The sequence below is a fragment of the Watersipora subatra genome, chromosome 4 (assembly GCF_963576615.1).
Source record: "Watersipora subatra chromosome 4, tzWatSuba1.1, whole genome shotgun sequence".
NCBI lineage: Eukaryota > Metazoa > Bryozoa > Gymnolaemata > Cheilostomatida > Watersiporidae > Watersipora > Watersipora subatra.
This window is the reverse complement of record NC_088711.1, coordinates 14,811,439-14,835,877: the sequence shown is the minus strand read 5'-3', so window position 1 is coordinate 14,835,877 and position 24,439 is coordinate 14,811,439. Positions and strand designations below refer to the sequence as shown.

The following is a 24,439-nucleotide window of genomic DNA, read 5'->3' as shown; positions in this document are numbered from 1 at the left end:
CACCATATGACGACTTTACCATCCCAGCCCTGGAACGGATTAAAGCTGTTTTTTGTGTTTTACCGTATATTAACTACTCAAAATCTTAACTGTACCAAGTTGAACAATCAACGTCATCAACAATCAACGACAACCATGCTTGGTTCATCGCCGAGCTCAAAAACAACAAAAAATTGCTTCAAGTAATTACCTAACCACATCAAGTTAATCGACTGATACCTACTGGACTGAGGTTTTAATATTACTTCACCTTAGAAAAAAACATATAGACAGAAATTCAGGCTTGACAATGCTCAGGCTCAGTGGTAGAGAGGTTTATAAAAATAGGTGTAAGTTACTCCAACTTATGCTCGATATATTTTAACTTACATGTAATGTTCATAATTTTCATATTTTATTATTGATTTTTAACAGGTTTTTATATTTATTTTCCAGATGAATTTTTTGAGAAATTGTTAACGACACCTATTGGAATTGACTTCATGGGTTGAGACAAATATTTGCTCAAACTTTAAGCCGTATGTTAAAAAATTTGTATATCGGGTTGATTGTAAGTTGAGCTTTGATTATATTATGTTTTGTTTGTTTTGGTCAAAGCAGTGATAAATATTTTAAGTGAGTACTTACAACAATATAACAAATTCATCTTGTAAAACTACAAAAACTAAATATGAAACCCTAAATTATATATAAAAATTAAATTAACAAAGCTTTAATCATCAAGTAGGTTTTCATTGGTACTTTACCTTACAAATATATATACAATCAGTGGTGGAGTGAGTGATACCAAGAAATATGTGACATAACTTACTCAAGCTTACCTTAGATATATTTTAAATTAACCAAATGTATATTTTTTTCATTATACTTTGACCTAATTGTTTTGTTTTATCACCTATTTTTGCATTTACAGGCAGAGCCGTAGTGTTCAATAAAAGATTGCATACCATATATTGGGAATTGCCTGGAATTTTGCAACGAAAATTTGACTTCACATGTCAAGAATTTCATATGCAGAGGTGATTATCAGTAAAATGTTTGACTGTATGCTAATCTTACTATGTTTTTATATTCACCAAAGCTCTCATTTTTATCACTATTTTCATTTAAAAAATCAGAGCGCAAGCCTATTGTATAGCGATCACAATTCAATATATTAGCCCACAACTAAAATAAAAATAAATTATGCTATCTCACTCTTGGACATAATCAATTGCCTCCAAGCAAAGACAGTTATGTATTCTCCGAAACATAAGGAAAAGATTCAGCTAAAGGAAATCTAGTGCTTGTCTGTTTATCAGTCTCACTCAGCTTATACTGGTCTTGTATATTGTATCATCTATCTTGTGTATTCATTTGGTTCTGTTGCAAAGAGATTTAAATCAAAGTTGTCTGCGGGCTTGTATACCTTCTTTGACTACAGAGTTGTAGAAACACCTACATATTCCAAAATAGCTACTGAGAGTTTTCCAAAGGCATAGTTACTTGACATTACTATCTTCATCTACGCCATCAACCTAAAACCATTATTTTAAATATTAGGTTTGTTACTAGGGGTTTGTATTTAAATTTATATCGTTTCAACTACAGTAGCCGCTCCTACAACGTAATTAGTCCATTCCCGAAACGTTTACGTTATAGGGATTTTACGTTATACAAACAGTAAAATGCATGTAAATTATCTAATCCATTTTAAGATCCTCCCAAACTCGCATCAATTAACTTTTTAATTACATGGCTGTATAACGACTGCAGTATTATTGGTTTCTTCGACAACTTATCGTTTTACTTTCAGTTGGTTTATTGTCCATGACTATGATAATTCGACAATAAGTTGAGGGGATCGCACACCTTCAATGTCAATTTACATCAATCTTTTCTTTTTTGATAGAAAGCGAGGTCTATACTGCAAAGTAAAAATAAAAAAAATGTTGTATGTCTAAAATGGAAAAATGGAGTAAAAATAATTTTTACTATACGTAAAAGAGCGATGCTTTTCTGACCTGTGCGTCTATCGGTCACCAGGATTCGACATTAGGATAAAGGCTTTTAATGAGCCTCCAACTAGTGAGATGCAACTTGGTATACCGACACGCTAACGTCCGCACCAATCAATCATCTTTCAACATTTCTGAACTAAAAGACGATTTCAATTCAGAAAGGTTGAAAATTTCTTTTAACATTGCATGACTACTTATTCTCTGTGCTTCGTCGATACATCTCCCAATCCTTCACAGTGAATAAAATTGCCAGGTTTTTTGTTCATGTAAATAGAGATGAAATTATTCATCTTTTTTTCTCAAGTGCAGCAAAAGAGAAAGCACAATGTGTTAGCCGTTAGGCTAACTATGCGATTGTCGTTGTTTGAATCGAGTTTGAGAATTTGCACTAGCTTGACACTTTACGTTATATGAAGTTTTACGTAGTATCGAAGCAAAAACTTTGAACCCATTTTTTACGTTGTTTAGAGTTTACATTATAGGAGTGTCTATTGTACTCTCGATGTTATGTAAGTGCTCTTTTTGTATTTGTAGTAATAAGATCCTCCAGGAAATGTTAACCTTATCTAATAGCAATCATATTTGAAACAAATAAAAAAGGTCTTCATCAATGTCTCAATGAAAATAATTTTAATCATAACTGATAGATTGAACAACTAATTTTGTATCTATTACAGACTGATGACAAGAATATCTGAATTGAAAATCTTATTTAATTGAAATGAAATAAGTTTTCAAATTTCGTAAAATTTGTTTGGTAACTATTTTTAAGTTTAAAAAAAATCGCTATTGCATAATCTAAGGGCCACCGCATTATTTATTTTATTAACCGAATACTGCTAGAATACTGTTTTAATAGCTTACATCTGTTTTATCTAGTTTAGTATGTCTTTCTTGAAGGTTTACTTGCAACAAAATTCACATTACAGTTATTTGGTATCAAAAGGTTCGCCATGTCTTACTCTGCTGTGTTGTAGGTGCCAAATATGTGGAAATGAGATTACCGGTTCTTAAAAGCTCAAAAACGAACAGTTAATCACAGCCATCACAAAAACGCCGTAGTTTGGAATCCCTTTATTTTGATGACGTTGTCAAACATTGTGGTTGTTTTGACACGTAATGTTATCACTTGAATTGAAAGGCCAATAAAAAGCTTAATATAAAACGTCTCGTCGCACTAGTTTATGACAAACACTTCGGGTTCTACCAAAAAGCCCGTATCAAATACGGATGCTCACTACTTTCCTGTTTTGTTTCGGCTTAGTCTAATCATCTAGTCGTAATCTGATCATGTGACCCCTACTTCCTGCCAAACGGTGCGAAAAGTTTCTGCAGCATTTTTTGACTATCACAGGTGACCAACAGGCTCGTCATGTTTATCAGAGGATGATATGCACTCCTTCGAGCTAAGGTTAAAAAATTAAACTAATTTTTAGGCTACTGTAGGTTTTGAAATATTAGTGCTCAAAGTGACAGCATTACAATGATGATGAAATAGAAATGATGATGAAATGGTTTTATTGAATGCGTGAAGTATATTTGTGAAAATATTACGACGAAAGAGGTTGCATGAAAGTGTAAACAGAAGCAATCGGTTCAACTGCATCCCATTTTAGCTGTCTTGGAAAGGAATTCCAATCTATGGCGTTTTCATGATGAAGGCGATTAACTGTTCGTTTTTGAGCTTTTAAGAGCTTGTAATCACATTTTCACATAAAACACCTAAAACACAGCAGAGTAAGACATAGTGAATCTTTTGATACCTATTAACTGTAATGTGGATTTTGTTGCAAGTCACCGTTTAACTTTCATAGGACAGCACTTGTATGCTGATAATTGTAGCCTTGTTCAAGGCTTTTTGAAGAGTTCGTTATAAGTCATCTGAAAGGCATTGGCAATTGGCACCCATGGCTAAAAGTTTTATCAATATTAATGTAGAGAGTTTAAAAGTACATCATTTATAAAGATGGGAATTACATGCTTTTTTACAGTTTAGGAACTCTGATCGACCTCAAAAATCTGGATCTCAGCAATAATCGGTTTTCTGATTTCCTAATCATCATCACTAAGCTGGTGAAGTTGAAATTTCTCAACTTGGAATCATGTGAGCTCATTGATCTACTTGTTAGATAAGTCATACAATGTAACAACTGATCTAGTAAGTTCTACAATATAGCTGACCATTAGTTAAGTCTTGTAACTAGCTGTTAGGTAAGTTAGAAAATTGGTGAGCTATATTGCCTTCATTGACTGCATTCCTTTGCTTCAAAAATATTGTTAACATCGTCAGTAATCAGTTTTTCCTTTAATAATGCCTTCTTTGCATCTGTTTATGCTGTCCTTTTGAACTAAATCAGGTCTGCACGCTAATGTAACTGCTAGCCAGGGTTTTCCCCAGGAATTGTGATCTCGGGGAAGAAAGTTCTCGGCTGGGGCTGAAATTTAGAGTTGTCCTGTTGGGCCCTAAAAACACATTCTAAAAAATTTGGTGTTTTGTACACCTTATTAAAATCTTAAATCATAGGTTATTCACCTTTTTCTGCTAATACCCCCTTTCCAACAGTTCGTTCAAGCCATTTCACCTTGTATTTTGTACCCAATTTTTGCTAACTAAATTTACATAAATGGTTTTATTTTAGTTCCTGTAATTATTCAGGAACTAAATTCCTTCAAACACTGAATAGCACATGACGATCAACCTTCTCAAAGTTATTGGGCTAAAAGACTTCAACTAAAAAGCTCATTGCACATGTAATTTTTAGATAATAACCTTCTTTACATCTTGAAATTCCTCACAAAACTTCTTGTGAGTTAACACTAGCTTGTGACTCTCCAAGGTAGGCACTAATAACAGTCATGCGAGCAAGCTTTAGTGACCAACATTTTAGCCGAGAGAACGACTCATATCGCCCTATGAATCTCTCGTAGCTTAATTGGTTAGGTAATTCCCTGGTGAATGGAAAGTTCTGGGATCAAATCATCCGCAATACAGATTTGTCATTACTAGATACCAATCGGTATAGATGGACTCACCAACTCGCATATCACAAACGGCGATTTATAAATATAGATGAAACAAACCTGGTCAATTTCCACAGAATCTATTTAAGGTGTGCTAGGGTCACTCAACCTGGAGACCCCTGACCAAACCACTAATTAGGAAAATCTTACAAAACAGGAATCACAAGCTATTCTGATTTCATGTGTTATATTTTGTGGGTGGTTGCACCTTAGTTTGTTTTTAACAAATATAATGGAATATCAATATTTTTAGCACTTCTTGTGGCAACCAAAGATTCCGTCTTTATCATGATTGCATACGAAAATGGCCAACAATCGTGGCACATAACTCATCACTTTTTTCACATACAACAGCCTACTAGTAGTGCATCCTTTCAAGAGCAGGCAAGATGATCACTTGCTCTTGGTGTTCTCCGAAAGATTTTCTAACATGACACTCGGCAGCTCACACTACTTTTGCTCACCTTCTGGTTGGTCATGTTACAACACTGAGTAGTAATTTACATGCAATTAATTTAACTCCTGCTTACATTTGAACGCTAACGTATGGGAGTCCAAACAACAGCTGATTTGGTTTACCCTAGTTTAAATTACATCTACAAACAACCAGCTTCACTGGAATAGCAAAGTTCAAGAAAACGGACTAGCTGTAATAGGTAGTCGGTTGTTCTTAGGTTTTAGTAATGTGGTGAAGCAGAACTTATCTTTGGTTATATATTAATAGTTTGTTGTTCTTTTAGTTTTAGAAATCTTGTTAGTCTAAAGGTTCTCCAACTTGGAGAGAGCCGATTGTCAAAGTTACCTCAATGCATGTATGGGCTGGCCACCCTGTAAGTCTTGATTTGTCAAATTCGAGTACACTGCAATCTCTCAACCCTAAGATTGTCACAATGGAACACTTGAATATACTCAATGTCTTCAACTGCCATTAATTGGTATCACCACCTGCCGGCTATATTCAAATTGTCAACATCACCATTGAATTCTCTCCGTCAACATTACCATGATGAAGCCAGGCATAACGAACAAGATTGACCATCATTCGTTGTTGTCATTGGTTGTCCTAACACTGGCAAAACTTGTTCAATCACGATGTTGCAATTAAAACCAAAAAAGGTGTGGACTATTTTTGTTGGTGGATCTACAAAGGTTTCCCTTTCTGAAGAAGTTTTATTACAAAATGCTGCGAAGAGGAAATTCAAGATTTGAGGAAGGATATTATCTGAGGATTCAATATTTTGATACTCCCATTACGTATCACGCAGCGAGTATATATTGATGCTTGGCATGGCAAATAGCATTGCTTTAAATTCATCTTCTAGGACTATCCTTATTATTATAGCCTTTGTATGCCTAAAATGTAATACTCAAAAATGGTTGACAATGTGTTCGTATTGATTGAAAAATTTAGGCTGCTCTCAAGTGGTGCAACAGTTAAATGGATGCAATACATTTTTGTAAATCATAAACTGAAAATACTCATCCTGATTAAAATGTCGGGTTTGTTTTACCAGGCAGTTTTTGTTGCGCAAAGCTCCTAATTCAAGGTCGTTTGTGTTGTTGCAATTCAAATAGTTCACAGGTTATATTGCTAGTTCATGAAGCATGTTCAAACACAGCATAAACAGAAAAAGATGTTTTTCATTTTTGGTCAGTCTAAAAACATTACAACTGCAAGGGAGCAGTGATGATTTCAATGTAGCATCAAACGAAACGAATGGTGAGTGTTTGTCTAATGGGTTGCCATAGAGAAATAATTATTAGACAGGTTCAAAATTTCTGAGAAACATCACATCAAAGACACTATTATAAAAACATACCAAGCACTTCAGTCATTGCCTAATATTACTCAGACTTCCAACGCTTGACAATTTTACTCTTAAAATTGCAATTCACAAATTGCTAAAATACCCACCAGTTTGACTTCATTGAAATATTCACTTGCTGTAGCGATTCAGGAGGAACAATGCTCAATACTTATGGAGCAATGGGTGAGAGAATGTTGCTTCAGCTTAGAGTTAGAGCAAGATAAATCATGTATTTTCAATCTACTGGTAGGATAATCATTGAACAACCGATAAGGCGGCGGGAAACACCATGTAAAATGATTATATAGAAAGGATGGCCTTACAAGTAGACAGGCACAAGAGCATACATGAATGCAGCTTTTAGGAAATTGTACTCCAATTGGATACATTTTAAATTAAGAACAAGAAATATGATTAGCTAGGAAGCACTCAGCGGAGATGGCGATTATGGCCAGCGGTTGGTGGATTGGCACCTGTTCTTGCTAGTCACAATGACCAGATACAAACAGGTGCTGAAAGGGGGTGAACAGTCTTCAGCTACTCCCCGATGACAGTCTCGTCTACTTTAACCAAGAATTCAATAACTTCTTCCTCAAAATTATCTGTGTGGCTGTCCAGCTCATCTGTGTCAATATCTAAGAATACAAAGAAAAACAAAGTTACTTCACTACCATTTTGGTTCCAATGACTGACAAACATCGATACCCAAAATTTCTTCAAAGATTGCCACCAAAAATTTATTTATGTCTTCCATATTTAAGAACTCAAATAGACCTGAAAGTTACAAAGCTGTTGTAATCAGTTAAAACATTTCTATAAATGTAGTCAACCTCGCCATCCAAAGCTAATCCATTATGAGATTTGCTTCATGTTTCAAGGCCGTCATAAGTTGAAGAAAAGAATTGTTATGGGAGTGCATTTTATTTAATCTACTCCACATCCCAATGGATGTTATCAAATGGTGTGTAAAACTAAATCATATGCAAAACCTTAAAGAATAATGGAATAATCAACAACAAGAGTTTCTGTTTGCAGCTTTTTCATCAAATACAGATGAATTGTAATATATGCTTGATGGTACAGGAGACTTATTGGGCGCAGGTAGAGAGTACAATAGAGATGCAGAGGTAGTCATATTCAGACTACACGATCTTTGTAAATTAACTCAACTTTTACGCATGTTTTTGCCCATCTACTTCTACTCCCTATCTTTTCTTTTTTTAAACCACTTTCTTCCTCACCCTGCTAGACAGATGGCTTCGATTATTTAAAATATATCCAAAAATATTGAGACTTGCTTTCTACCATATGTGTTAATTATGAAAAAGCATCACCTTGTTCCTAGAATAAGATAGAACCTAGCTGTCTGAGGGAAAACTGAATAACTATGTACTCTTTTACAAACCTGTTGTAAAAGGCCTCAGATGCTGTTTGTTGGAAATTAGTTCCGAGACAAATATTTGCTCTAACCTTAATGTCGAAAAAATGTATATTTAGGAGCATTGTGAATTTTGGTGCACAAGTCAAAAACTTGATACCAAATTTCAAAATCCATCCTCGACTTATACAGCGTTGATGTTTTTCATGCGACGAATTCTAGCAAATTTAGATTCAAGAAAACCATCGCAAATCAAAATTGTATATGACATATATGAATATATTTATAAAAGACCAAAATACTAGTAATCTTATCCACTATAAGATAAATCAAACGTCAAATCCTATTTTTCCCATTCAAATAATCATTGTGAGGATCCTCTTCTGGGAGAATTTAATTTAGCACTTTTAGTAACTGCAGATGAGCCCACACTTTGATAACCCATTTGAAACATACACTATCAATCGTTTATCTTTTTTTCTAGTACACTAACCTCAATTCCTGCCGAAAACCTATCTTTCGATATTGCTTTTCATTTAAATATTACCATAATAGATGGTAGCATTGTTTCATTGGCAAGACGGGATAGTACAACAGCGAAGTGTTTGTTTTTAAACTATGTGGATTTCACCAGAACGTATTCTTTCATTTTATTTGTTAATCGCACTACAGCCGATGACATCAAAAAATATGGGAGTTTTGCTGGTGATGCAGTTGATTAGTGTATGTATTTCCTTAGCTACACATCTGATGCTGACTGAAATATTCTGATCAAGCTACATTATTTGAGCTAGAAATGGTGGTTAATTTACTGATATGCCACAACGACCTTTGAGCCAGAATTTAGTGGAAATCATCATAAATCGGAGTATACAACTGTAGATGTCATATAACCAGTCAATATCTGTCTAGGCAAAAGGAAAGAATAGCCCCGCGTAGTGACAAAATTAGATTAGTTTTAATTACTGTAAAACCTATAATTTAACGCTGTGATGGTCCATTGGAGGTGGCGTTCAAATAGAGGTTGACGTTGTATTTTTCAAATAACTTTCAGAATTTTGGGAAGATAAGTTTAGCCTTTTTACGGGCAAGCAAAGCGAATGTCGCCTATATTTTGTCCTCTTTTAAAGGTACAGCAATATTAAACCTGTCGGATGCAAAAAATCTGCTAACTTACCTTCAACTGGTCAAACATCTCTTAATAAGTATGTATCGACAAACCGAGAAATATCTCCACTAGTTGATATCTACTGCTTGCAATTAACCTGCGATGATATTATAGCCTGTGTCCTACTTTGAAATTTGTTGGAACTTTCAATTTTTATTTCATTCTAAATTTAAAGACTCATTTTTATGTTATATCTCTATTTAACAATGTTGCATAAAAGTTCATTGCACTCATTGATATGTATGCTACAGTGTGCAGCGAAAACTAGCTTTTTGTGACATCAGATAATTGCAATGATGCTATCAGATGATGCAAAAAATTTGCAAACTTACAAGTTATATATAATGATAATCTATCAAATGCTACAAATATATGTATATTCATGAACAAGTGACATAAACGAACCATACTTATAAGACATGCAGAAACTAAAAAATTAACGTTTTCAAAACAAAAATATTTGCATCATTTGCTAGGATAGCCGCGTTCTGATTGTTGCTTTCGCTGGAACGAACATTTGATTGTCCAATACCTTCCACAATGTCTTCTGACCTCAACTCTTCTTCTGCACTGCTGAACTAGTCGATATTAGCGTGCCAACAATTTTTTGGCAGAGCAGAACTTACGCATTGCATTTAGCATAAATGCAATGCGTAAAGGTTTTGTTCGCCAAACGTAATCTTTGACCCAAAGCTAGTCGCTCATCTACTATCATAAATGTAAACCATTTCATATACATGTACTTCGAAGTATCAAAACCGTTTAAAAAATTAAAAAAGTTTAACGAACAAGGAGCTACCATCAACCTAAAACCGTTATTAATTATTTCTATGGTGTTGGTTTCCAAGTTTTAACAAAAAAAAGAAGAAAAGCTTTGGAGTTGGACGATGAGAGAATTGATTGTTATTAATGTAAACAAATCATTATTAAAAGGATTTTGTGGACACTTTTCTACTGATCACTTGATATTATGGGCTCGTAAAAATCAAAGATTGTCAAAAGGAGGCGACACTCTATTTTCCACTCCTTCTCCTATAGTGGCGGTCAAAGAGAGGCGGTGATCAAATAGGGGTGGCATTAAAATAAAGGTGACGTTCAAATAGAGGTGGCATTGAATTAGAGATTTTATGGTAGATTAGTGTCAACCAAGAAGAAACTTATCCAAGCCAAGTCTGCAGCTTTCTCAGTTAACACAATAACCATAATTTGCCAAAATGACTATTTGAACTTCCAAGATCTGCCGACCTTGGAAGTTCCATAACCAAAATCCTTTGTCCATCTAATATGATACAACACATCTAAACAATCACTAAAAACTACAATAGGTGTCAATTTTGAGTCTTCAATTAAATGTGAGCCAAACAAATCTCCTGCACACTGAACACTGAAAGTATGTGCCAGCGCACAAGTTATGGCATGATTAATTTAGCATCGACATGAGACAAGCCGAGAAGGTTAACCCGACCTGGCACTTCGCGATGCAATAAATAGCTGTGTTAGCCAAGGCACATGTAAATTTTAACTTTTGGATCACCGTATTTGACTACAATTAACTTTCTCTATTGGAAGTGACCTAAATAGCTTAGAAAGAGTTCTGCCATACTGCGTTTCAAGTAACCGTTATGGTAAAACACCACTTACCATTTCTCAACTCCATTCGCTGACTTTTTTGCTGTTCAATGACCTTGGCGACCCGTTGTCGGTAGACATTGAAATCATCCTTCATCTTCTTTCTCTTGTCCAAAACATCCTTGAAACAAAAGAATGATACAATTATTGAGTTAATATATAATAGCCTATCCTAACATATGCAATATTAATACTCTTTGGAGTAAGTGGTTACATTTTTGAACAATGTAATGATAGTCTACGATAGATACGACTAACTAATGTTTATTTCCAATTTGAGACAGGTACAACATGACTAGGGCTAGCTACAATGGTAAACAACCGGCAAGACAAGAGGTTGTAATGCATAAACGGCTCTTGTTGGTGACGAACAGCTCCTCTTAATGATTTTCTCAATTTTTTGATACCAGAGACCATGATCAGTAACCCTCCAAGCATTGTTTTTTACTGCTGCTGGCAAATGCAAAACAACAAGTGTTGTATGAATAACAAAAAATATTCATGCGATCGGAAGCCAGCAACTAATTTTTGCTGTTTGGCAATTGGCTAACAGCTTGGTCAAAGATGACTCATATCTCGCGTCTTAATATCTCTCAAATCGACTACAATGAGAGTTGTAGTCAATTATACTACTATGTATAATTGACTTTTAGTGTTATAACAGTAAAGTGAACACACACCTTAGAAGCCTTCGACTTGGATCGAAGATCCTGCACCTCAAACGTGCGGCTATATTCCTTCATGTTCTTTCTGATCTCCTACAACAAGCATATCGATGATAATAGCTACATGTAGTATGGGCATGATTAATAAGTTAATATAAGTTGATACCAAGTTATCGGAAACGATACATCTACTACCACTAACCAATGCATAAGAGAAACCTGTATATCCTCACCTTACAAAATTCAACCATGAAATGTAAATGTTAGATCACAATAGATGATGTGTGTTCAACAATAGATCTTACAAAAGTGAAGTTTTATATAGGCTAGACACCACACCTGCTAAACACAAACTTACCTTAATTTGCTTGGCAGATAGAAGAGATGGCGGCCTTGGCCGCCACAACAACTGACAAAAACCATCCATTGGATTTTTAGATATCTGCCGACCTTGGAAGTTCCATAACCAAAATCCATTGTCCATCTAATATGATAAAACACATGTAAACAATCACTAAAAACTACAACAGGTGTCAATTTTGACTCAGTTCAATTAAATGTGAGCCAAAAAAATCTCCTGCACACTGAACACTGAAAGTATGTGCCAGCGCACAAATTATGGCATGATTAATTTAGCATCGACATGAGACAAGCCGAGAAGGTTAACCCGACCTGGCACTTCGCGATGCAATGAATAGCTGTGTTAGCCAAGGCACATGCGAATATTAATTTTTGGATCACCGTATTTGACTAGAATTCATTTTCTCTATTGTAAGTGACCTAAATTGCTTAGAAAGAATTCTGCCATACTGCGTCGCAAGTAAACAATTCATGAAGCCGAGTTAAGGTATAGAAAATACGTACCTTGTGGCCCCAAAAACTGACAGCTGTCGAAACGTATCGACCAGTAGGATCCCATTCAACATCTGTGCACATGAAGTGCTCTTGCGGTGAGGTCATGACAGTCATATCGGAGCTGTCCACAAACTCAAGTACACCATTCAAATTCCTGAGACCAGCCAGTATGATGAACTGCCCAGCAGGGCACCAAAACAAACTGTTACACTGGCGCTTCTCTAATGTTTCTGTAATGCAAACTCATTCATATGACATATTCAAAATGCTTTAGTCAAATGGAAATAGAGCCAGTGTATTAGGAATAACCAACATCACAGCACAAATAAATAGCAAACTTTTTCCTCACAACAAGAGTATACCACTCACTCAGAAGAGTTATCTTCTCATCCCCAATCTTGTAGAAGGAGACACTTATACGTGGTGCTTCACCATGTATATAGGCAAACTTTGAGCCAACTGGTTCCCAGGCAAAAGCAGACACTACCTCCTTACATTCAACAGTGTCAATGGGTACCTGCTTCTTTTTGACATGGAAGATCTCAAAGTTGTAGTACATACCCTATAAACAGGAACATGCCACAATTATAAGAAATCTGACAAGATGAACAGCATAGTTCCTTAATAGTGAAGGTGCAATTTTGCCCAAGAAACTATTTCAACTTTTACTACACGCAGTATCACTTTGGAAACGAGAGTTATTGTCTCTTGGCATCACACAAGCCATTGGGATTACGTAAAACTAGCCCATACAGAGTAACTTGTTTCTTACAGTGAAATCAATGTAGCTCTGCCTGAGGGTGAGCACGAAATATATGTGACATAAATGTATTTTAGCCCGTCAAGGGGTTAAACTTATTTTCTCAAATTCTGACCGACTAGTTAAAAAACAGAGCACCACCCTCTATTTAAACATCACATCTAATATTCCGTAAAAACCTCTAATCGAACGCTATGGCGCTCTATTTAATAACCTTTCCTCTATAATAGTGGCGGTCAACTGGAGACGGTGTTCCAATAGAGGCTGGCAATCTATTTATCAAACGGCTCGTCAGAATTTTCGGAAGATAAATTTAGCTCTACTATAGGCGAAGCGAATGTCGCCTATATTCTGCTCTTTTTTACGATGGAGCGATGTAAAACCTTTTGGATGCAATAAATCTGCTAACTTACCTTCAACTTAACTCCTGTCAAAGATCTCTTAATAAATGCGCATCGACAAACAATATAATCGAGAAACATTTCTAACAGTTGATATCTATTGCTTGCAATTGACCAGCGATTATATTATAGCCTTGTCCTTGTGTCCTTCTTTGCCATTTGTTGACATTTTCAATTTATATTTCAATCTAAATTTGAAGACATATTTCTATTTCATATCTATATTTAACATTGCTAAATAAAAGCTCATTGAACTAACTGATATATTTGCTAGTTGGCAGCCGAAACTAACTTTTTATGTGCAATCAAAGCGGAGCTATGAGCATCGATCCGTTGCAAGCCGTGTTAAGATAACCGCAAGGATGCTATTCAATAACATGCTATAAATCTGCATATTAATAAGTTATACAGTAATAATCTATCAAATAACATCAGCAATATATATTCATGAACGAGTGACATAAACTAACTATACTTATATTACATGCAAAAACAAAAATTAACGTTTTTTAAAACTAACATATTTCCATCGTTTGCTCGGATTGTTGCTTTCGATGGAACAAACATCTTCTAGTTGTCCAATACCTTCCACAATATTTTCTGGCCTCAACTCTTTTTCTGCACTGCGGAACTAGTCGATATTAGCGTCCAAACAATTTTTAGCAAAGCAAAACTTTCACGCGCTGCATTTAGCAATAATGCAACGAGTAAAAGTTAGCTTAGTAAACGTAACCTTTGGTCCAAAACTTGCAAACCAGTTTTTTCATGGATGTCCTTCAAAGTATTAGGAGGCAAACAAGGAACTACTATTAGCCTGTGACTGTTAGTAGTTATTTTTATGGCATTTCAAAGTTCCATGTACCATCGTAAATTTAGGCCGTTTTTATATATGTAGGCTACTCCGAAGTAGAAGGACCGCGTTAAACAGAGAACTACTACTAGCCTGAGACCGTTATTGACTATTTCTATGGTGTTGCTTTTAAAGTTTCAACAAAAGCTTTGGAATTGGACAAGAGAATTTATTGTTATTGATATAAGCGATTTATTATTAATACGATTTTGTGGACACTTTTCTCCTGATCAGTTGATATTATGGGCTCGTAAAGATCGAATAATGTCAAAGTGGTGATCAAATGGAAGTGGCGTTCAATTGGAGAGTGGCGGTTTATTTTTCAACCCTTCTCTCAGGGTGGCGGTCAATTGGAGGCGGCATTCAAATAAAGGTGGCGTTCAAATAAGAGGTTTTACGGTAACCCCCTACTATAGAAGGGTTGAAAAATACAGCATCATGGAGCTCCAATGGAGGTCTTAGGGTATATACATGTAGATATACCATAAGACCTTTATTGACGAATATCTCAGCAGCCAGTTCATAGGACAGAAAAATCCTGACTGACAGAAGGAAGGCTATTAAAATATGCTATTGTTATGCCTCCTGAGCTACTATGGAAAAAACTATCATAAAACACAGATTAAAGATTAAACAAAACATGACAGAGCAGAATAGTGTTACTCTGGAGATATGTTACTCTGGAGATATTGTAAACAGAATGCTTTGCTAGATTGTATAATGCAGAGTTTTTATCACTCTAATAAAACAATACTTACGCTGTACTTTATTTCATTATTCTCCAATTTCTTCTTGGCATATCTGTCCACCTTTACACACAAATGATCACCAGATTTTTGCCAGTGCAGCTTACAGTCGGCTACACTGAACAAGTTACGTATGCGCAACTCCTTCCTACTGGGTATCTCAATGAGACTAACCCTGGCTGGACAGGCCTCACCCTCTGGTACCCAATAGGATATGATACTCTGATCAGGTGACCACTCAAAGTCTCTGCAAAGTGTCACACTCGGTCATATGATGTTTCAATATAATAAAACGGATAACATACAAGCTATGTAAACAAACATGGAACATGGAGGCCAAAGGTGGCCAAGTTTTTCATATATTCATAAGAATGCTATTTCAATACTGTCCTCACTATTTCAATAGTATGGTACTTAAAGAATGACAAGTACGTGAAAAACCTTGTCAACATCTTTGTTACAAACGTGTAGTAGCAATGGGCTCACCTTACATTGGTCACCTTCAAGCTCTTTTTGTCAAGAAGACCACACGACTACAACATAAGGTAGGTATGTAAGTACAACATAGGGTAGGTATGTAAGTACAACATAAGGTAGGTATGTAAGTACAACATAGGGTAGGTATGTAAGTATTCATGCATTGATACACGAATAAGCGAGATGTATAAATGTTGTAATACAATTCTGCTCGACGTACACCCAAACAACACGAGTTCAACACATCCAATTATTCTTATAATAAAGTGTTTCAGAAACATCTCAAGTTTCTCATTAGAATACATTATAATCCATTTCAAGTATTTGATGACAACGCACAGACCTTCCGCGGCTCCTATGTAAGCCCTGTCAGTAAGTTGATTATAAACTTATATGCCGGGTACAACTTTATACTTTACACGACTACCTACAGGTTTACAGGCATTGTAACACAGATTTCAATCATTATTCTCTAATACAGTGATGTGTTATGTTACGTGACTAGAACAATACTTTCTGTCACCACACCGAGAAAATTTAAAGATGACCAAATGCTGATTGTAAGAAAATGTCTCATCTATATTGTTTTATGACTTTTTTGAAATTTTACAGATATTGACAATAGCAGTAATAACAAAAATAAGTGGTTAACATTTCATTTTTATTTCAAGGCAGCGAATAGCCAATTTCGGAGGTGCAGAATATAAACGACGGCAATCAAAATACGGAGCTAGACTATATGATCATTAAATTAGAACAACTTATATATTATGTTTTTAAACTAGAACTTTTTAATTTAAGTTTTTATTATCAAGGTAAGTCTCTACACTTTCACTAGGCTTTAGTTTTTATTATCAAGGTGAGTCTCTACACTTTTACTAGGCTTTAGTTTTTATTATCAAGGTAAGTCTCTACACTTTTACTAGGCTTTAGTTTTTATTATCAAGGTAAGTCTCTACACTTTTACTAGGCTTTAGTTTTTATTATCAAGGTGAGTCTCTACACTTTCACTAGGCTTTAGTTTTCTTTTCTTCGCATCACATTTATTGTCCTCCTCACAATATCTGACGATTTTTTAAAGGTTTGCATGCTAATGTTTGTGGTTCTAATTTAAAAAGGGATTGCCTTTTACGTTTGCGTCACTACTACCCTTGCCAGCACTAGTCTTCTTCGAATCTATGCTTCTAGAATTTAAAAAGGATAATATGAGGCTCAGCAAAAACAAATCATGCGAAGGAAAACTGCATCCATGTATTTTTGCAATGATTTCGAAAACAAGGCGTCATATGTTGAAAATTGCTTAAAATGTCAAGAGAAATGTTTCCTCAAATTTCATCTAGTGTTTCCAAACTTTCTGCATGCATCACAGTAAGTTTGACTGCACGAGTGAAACATGAACGTCGAAGTTGCGATCACCTTGCGAAGTAACCAACTAAATCGGACAACCAAATACATAGGTTGAATACACTCAACCTGAAGCGAAAGTTTTTTAAATTCGTTGAAATTTAATTGGAATATCTTACCGGTAACTCATAAACACTGATAGCATCCATCTGCAGTCTAGCAAAGTAGTTGCCATCAGAGCTCCACCTGAAATGTCCAGAAAACAAGTTAAGTAATGAGCAATGGGTTAACCTAACTAATAGGTGAGATAGACACACAACACGCTATTCAACCAGACATGAATAAACACTTATACCGCGATTGATTATCTTATGAGTGAAATGACCAAGTTAGCAGCATGTAATGAACGATCTCCCTTTTTATCCATCATTATGTATCATATGGTTTACTGTTTGCATATGATCACAGGAGACTGAGGTGATATCACAAACATCAGTTGAAATATATTGACATCATTAATCTTGTTCTAATATAACCATGAATAGGATTCAATACACACAAATCGGCTCAAACTAACTACCATAACAATGGCTTTCATTTGCCAAAAAAAGATGACACTCATACATTTAGCAGCAAGTCCACTATGCATTTAACTCTCCATGATAAACTTTTAATAAACCAAAATTTTAGCAACAAAGCAATTTTTAAAAATGTTTTGGATTCAAAAATGAACTCCAAGTTTTTTTTTAAATACATAAGCTTGAATGCAAAAGAGACATACTTAACACTCACACGCGTGTTATCTGTTCAAAATCAAATCTTTAATGACTTCTCTAATAGGCAAGAAATTTTCTGCTTTTCATATATGTTAAACCTTGTACTTTACAAAACCTAACGGTTACAGTGGGGTGCGAAATAAATTGGAGCCCTTTGTTTAGAAACTAAAATTCTCATTTACAATATTGTTACTTGTTGTGAATTTAGTCAATAGACATAAATTATGTATCAAAAAATCCTCATTTTGTCCTCATTTCAAATATGTAAATCAAACTGCTATAAAACTATGTTTTTGGATAAGTATGTAGACTAAATTCTGAACATTTCATTTTTTAATGGTTGAAGATTATCTCTACAGATATGATCACACCACATACATTTTTACTTGATTATTGTAAGGAATATACGTGTACATATATGACTTCAAATTTAAATTTTCCACCAAAGGGATACAGTTTATTTCACACACCACTTTACATAATGAACAGCTTTGGCAAAGTCTAAAAATTATCAACAAAAACCTTGAAATTTTGGCAAATGGAAATAGATTTGTTTACTTGAGGAATGGCCATCCAGTAGTAGGCCCATCCACAGGAAATCCTCTCTTTTTGTTCCCTGTCTGAATGTCCCAAACTATAACACTCTCAGCAACTCCAGTGTCACTCCGAGAGACTGGCATTGGACTAAATGTGACAATATAGCGCTCGCATGGGGAGAAATCAACCAGCTGTACGCCAGTGTGACTGAAACGTTGAATCTGTTTGAAATGTTCTCCACCCCAGAGAGCGATACCCTTGGAATGGAAGGTGCACAGATACGATCCGAGGGGCGACCACCTCACATACGTCTCTGTCCAGTGCTGTAGCGATACAATCATACTTTAAGAACCATCAAAAAATTATAGTTCAATAATGCAATGCAAGACAAAACCTATTTGAAAATTAGTTCAAAATCCACACCTTCAGCTATACATATAAAAGAGTCATTAATGATGTACTTCCACAGTTTACCATCATGAATATTTGTGGTATATGAAGTTACACTTTTTCCCAGACAGCAGATGCAATAATGGACAGAATATCTGTTGCATTTCTAACAAACTTTTATTAATGGAGCTTTATTAAGAATCATGACTGAGCAATGCAAACTGCTGCTGGCGATGCCATCAGGTATTCCAGCATATTAAGCCAATGGTTGACTGGGTATCATAATGGAAATTTTGAGCTCAAAACTAGGCATCAAAAACAGATATAAAATAGAAGCATTTTCACCAACTTTTCGTAGAAACATACTACAGTAGGCACCCCTACAATGCAAATAATCCATTCTAGAAACATTTACAGCATAGGAATTTCTGTTATAAGAATAGTAAAATACATGTACATGTAAATTGCTAAATTCGTTCCAAGATCTTTTAAAACTCACCCCTTCGGTTGTGTAAAAAAGAAAAACTTGACCTAACTCTTTTAATTTGTGGGCTGTATCTTACATGCGGTATTACTGGTTCGCATTGACAACTTTTCTCCTTTTTCTGATCAATCTCACTGGTTTTATAGGCCATGATTGTGGTATTTTTACAATAAATTGATTGGGATCACACATCTTCGACGTTTATTCACAACGATTTGCTTATTTTTACTAAACAGCGAAGTCAGTTCTGCAAAGTAAAACTAATAACAAATATTTTATACGTCTACAATGAAGAAAAAGAAACTAATATTTTTACTAGGGGCGGTGTCTAATCGTTCCCAGGTGTCAAGGTCAGGATAAAAGATAAATTTCGATTTTTTACGACGATACTTCAACTCGTGACATTCAGATTGGTAGGACCGATGCTATAACACCTACACCAATCGATCGCCTTTAAGTAATTATGAACAATTACGCAGCTACATATTTTCTGTTTTGTCGACAAATCTGACGATCTATCACGACGAACTAGAATGTAATGGAAGGTGTATATATAATAAACATAATGCTATACGCACGTCATTTGTTTTCTGGCTGGTGCGGCGAAATAGGTTACCATTCAAAACGAATTTGAGAATGTGCCCCGACTTGACGCTTATTGTTATATGGAATTTTTACGTAGTAGGAAATAAAATCTTCACATAAAATTTTACGTTATTTGGAATTCACATTATAGGAAGCATACGTTATAGAAGCATTTACTGTATTTGGTTAATTAAAAGTGTAGCAGTGCGCTGCGAGTGAAATAAGTTTTATGTTGGCAAATGCATCAAGTTGGTTTTTCCATGTTTGTATACAGCAAATCATAAATAAACAATGATTGTATACTTGTATCAAACGTTCTACTAGAACATATCATGAACACTGTACAAGCACGCAGTTCAACCCAAAAAGTGTTTGCATATTGGTAGAGTAACTTGAATGTAACGTAACCGCATAATTACAGGTTGAAATCCAAACCAATAACTATGCATAACCATCAGTCAAGTCTAAACTATTTAACTATGCATAACAATTAGTCAAGTCTAAACTATTTAACTATGCATAACCACCAGTTAAGTCTAAACTATTTAGAAATTAGAAAAATACCGATTAACCACTGGCGCCGAGCATTTTGTACAAGTGCTGAGATTAATAGTATTCAGATATTTTACAAGCTAGAGCAGAAGTTATATTGAGGAAAAGCTTCGTTCAACTTGCAGTATAGTAGTGGATGCAACTCAGCAGAAAATGCTAGCCTGATAAAATACAAAGGTCATGCACACAGTTTAGATCTACAGCTTTAGCAGACATACAGTTGAAGACTCGGAGACACATACACACCTTGCGCTCCTCCACTGTAGTGAGCTCGGGGGCACTATTCAGCATAACACTAGTTGTCTCACCACCATTATAAATGATGCTCATCTGATCCAAACATTCCTTATTCAGTAACCAACTCTGTAAATTTCCCTGCAAAAATATTTTGAGTGAAACACTAAAAAAGCTAGCATTAGTTTAGTGTGAAAAACAAAGCAGTAAAAACTGTGAGGATATTTGTTGTGGTTAGACACACTTACAATTATACAATTAGATTGATCAATGGGAATTGGCAACAGCGGCGTGAAGGCGATCCTTCCACGGTCCCATATGATGTCTGCTTTGTTTACTGCAAACAGTCTCGGCGTGTTTTTAACAGCTATACATTACAAAAGCAATGTTTCTGTTGCATGTATATTGGCTATACGCCTGAGCCTAGAGAACCTCGATGACTGGAGGCACACCCAGTTGTAGAGAGCAACGTTAAGGTTGGAAGCCATTCGTGCCACAACAGCTGGCCTCTTTGGTAATTGAATCCCAAACTGCGGTTCACATGTAAGGCATTCCAAACAACTAGCCCTACCTGGGTTTTCCAGAAGAATCATTGAAGTATCAATAAAATGTCTATATTTTGCTATAGTTTGCTCTAAAGAAAAACACCATACGTTAAAGGTTGACTTGCAACAAAATTCACATTACAGTTATTTGGTATCAAAAGATTCACCATGTCTTACTCTGCTGTGTTGTAGGCGCCAAATATGTGGAAATGTGATTACAAGCTCTTAAAAGCTCAAAAACAAACAGTTAATCGCCGCCATCCCGGAACTGCCGTAGATTGGAATCAATTTATTTTTCGTCCTCCAATTGAACTTCATCTCTAATAAAACGCCACTACAGAAGAAATGAAAAATAGAGTGGCATGGCGTTCAAATAAAGGTTTTACGATAGCTATAATTTAATATAAATATAAGACACTAAGAAATTTCTATTTGCACTGAAAATTTATTAAATAGGTACAAGGAAATACCTAGCAATGCTTATGTTTAGGGTTGTCTGTATCACTCAGAAATCTGATAGAGCCAGAATAGGTAAAATACAGTCATACTTCGACTTACGAGCTTAATGCGTTCCGAGACTGAGCTCGTATGTTAATTTACTCGCATGTTGGTGCAATTTATTTATATATAGAACCATTAAATATATATTGATTAGTTTCCATACTCTAAAAATGCAAAATAAAACACTCAAAACAAGATATTGTAACAGAAAGAACATGTTGGTGATTGCCCTAATTTACCAAATGCTTTCAAAAAGCAACAATTAAAAAATAATGCAAGGAAATGTGGTTAATTAAAATGTAAAATTAAATACATACAATAGCAGCTAACGCTAGCATTTGCCAGAGAGGGAGATATAAGTTATCCTTCATTACAACAGTTGACTTTGATAAATTTGAATTTTATCAGTCTTAAATGACAAACTTAGAAGCAAACCTAAAAGCAAACTTTCGTTTTTAACTTAACGTATTTGAAAATTCTTCGGCGTTCGTAGTTTGAAGTTTCTCGCTGGTTAGCTAATTTTTCCTTTGTTTCGCTTTCACGACTAGCCTGCTGTTTTAAGATAATCCTATCTAAAGACGTTTGCCTTTGTCGCCCTTTCAACATGTTGCAATTAGGACGAACACAGGTGTCGTCACAAAAGGTTAATGCACGACCACTAGCCAACTCGTCCAAATGTCTATTTTAGTTTTGCTATATAGCACCGGCCTTTTCATATAGCATCGTTACATATAGTTACGCTGTCACCGGCCAATTGTTTATCCAATGCCTGAGCAGTCTCTCCATCAGCGGTCGTGAAGATCGCTGCGCCGTTTAGAAACTATGGCCAGTCCTTTTGCGAACTAAAGCCCTGAATGTAATCCTTCGGTTTGATAATTGTGTATGTATTTTTGTCATATTGCTGAGTTAGTTCAATCACGCATACACATTTTGCATATTTTTCAATAATTTTCCGTTTAATATCAACTGTTATCATTCGCTTTTTCTTTGCATTATCTTTCATTTTACTGGCAAACTTTCGGTCAACGCAGAGTACTTTTAATTCACATAATTCTGCACTGAAAATCGCACACAAAAAAACACGGTACAAAAGTATAACCTGAGCAGTTGAAAAATACGGAGTGATGCTGTTCTCATAAAACACCTCCGGCATACTTGGCAACTGACCCACGTGCTCGTATCTCAAACATGGCTCGTATGTTAGTGCTAAAACTTGCTTAAAAGCTGGCTCGTATCTCAAGTTTCTCGTACGTTGGAACACTCGTAAGTTGAAGTATTACTGTATTATCTTTTGTCATGATAGGTATGAGTAAAAATCTCACATAGTCATGTACATTTTTATGTCAACTTAAAAAAAAAACAGTTATGCGGTTACTTTTGTCCAACCAATGTAAGCTAAGATGTAATTATTACAAGTGTACAGAAAACTTGATAAGACAGCGACTATAAAATTGGACCTGAACAGATTGGTGGTATTGAAGAGACATGACTTGAATGTTTGTTTCTCAAACTTATTGGTAAGCGAGACAACCAAGATTAAAGATAACTTACAGGGTCTTTGTAAGGAGTTGGTTCAGGAGCAGTCCAATTCGCTTCTACGGTAGTGTACTTGTCAAATTCTGAGAACAAGTTAACATCAAAAACATGATGTTTGTCCAGCCTATGTCCATTGAGAGCTCTAGCCGCTTCTTTTGCCTCAGATAAAGATCCATATTCCAAAAACATGTACCTGTATACATCATCATGATAAATAAAAAATGAAAAAGGATTGACCAATAAAATAAGTTGACACTTATTTTATCAACTATGTATTGCAATTTATATTAATATAAACTCTGCAACAAAAAATAAATTTAATTTATGGCAAGGCTGAATTGCATCATTGAAAAAGAATTTTGATTAACCTTCAAATATACCAACATACTTGTCTTTTACTTACATAACCAAGCAATATGTATAAAATGAGTAAATATTGGTTACTCTTCTCATGGGCTTAATATTTGGCTATCACAAAAAAATCCAAGAAGGTAATAGAGTATATTAAGAAATAAATACCCTTTGGTTTGTCCACTAGAGTCCAGAGGTATATGCTCAGTAACTATGTTACCAAATTTGGAGAACAGCTTTTTTAGCAGTTTGGTTAGCTTCTCCAGTTTTTCACTACCAGTCTTTGGAATGTTATCACAAACAATAACAGACTCGAACGAATCACTTGGACTCGGTTTCTGCTTCAGGATATCAGGAAGGAGTTCTGTAAGATAGTGAAACAGGGTAGGCCTATATACAGCAACTTCACAAATAATTTATACAATATAGGCCTAGATTACAAGTTAATCTGCAGTACGATAACTAAACCTCAAATATCGTCAGAATGGTAGTTTCTGGTGATCAGTGCATTCATCGAGCTCATTCCATCTTTTGACAGAGTCATTAAAAATTATACAAGCGATAATAACACACGGTGGACCGTGGACTCCGTGCTACATCAGTGGCTGCATAGGATTACACAAATGCAGAAAAAGGCCGTCTTCTAAAAATGGAAAATACTTGCCTTCATCCGTAATATCATCGATGAAATCTTCAGGATCACTAAAATTCTCTTCTAAATCTGAATGGTCTTCTTTGGATTCAATATAATCACTTTCAGATTTTTTGTGGCCTTTTCTACCACCATCGCCAACCGCCATGCTGCCGCCACTTTTTTCTCTCGCTGAAACTCGTGGATCCGGAAAC

At 35.4% G+C, this 24,439-nt stretch overlaps 1 protein-coding gene across 1 annotated transcript; it reads right to left on the bottom strand.

Moving 5' to 3' along the window:
• Positions 1-7,033: 7,033 nt before the first annotated feature.
• Positions 7,034-24,413, bottom strand: LOC137395119 (eukaryotic translation initiation factor 3 subunit B-like). Its single transcript, XM_068081923.1, has 14 exons — positions 24,258-24,413; positions 23,762-23,957; positions 23,258-23,435; positions 20,673-20,801; positions 18,437-18,738; positions 17,282-17,348; positions 15,768-15,814; positions 15,294-15,528; positions 12,894-13,086; positions 12,534-12,754; positions 12,028-12,153; positions 11,685-11,762; positions 11,017-11,125; positions 7,034-7,464 (listed from the first exon to the last, which is right to left on the bottom strand). The coding sequence occupies exons 1-14, from the start codon at positions 24,391-24,393 to the stop codon at positions 7,367-7,369; spliced, it is 2,115 nt and encodes a 704-aa protein (XP_067938024.1). The 5' UTR covers positions 24,394-24,413; the 3' UTR covers positions 7,034-7,366.
• Positions 24,414-24,439: the final 26 nt, after the last annotated feature.

Coding starts and splice junctions, on each gene's coding strand:
- LOC137395119 (XM_068081923.1), bottom strand. CDS start 24,393: ATGGCGGTTGGCGATGGTGGTAGAAAAGGCCACAAAAAATCTGAAAGT. Junction 13,087..15,293: donor ATAATGAAATAAAGTACAGC/GTAAGTATTGTT, acceptor TCCTGTTTATAG/GGTATGTACTACAACTTTGA. Junction 12,755..12,893: donor TGAGAAGATAACTCTTCTGA/GTGAGTGGTATA, acceptor TTTGCATTACAG/AAACATTAGAGAAGCGCCAG.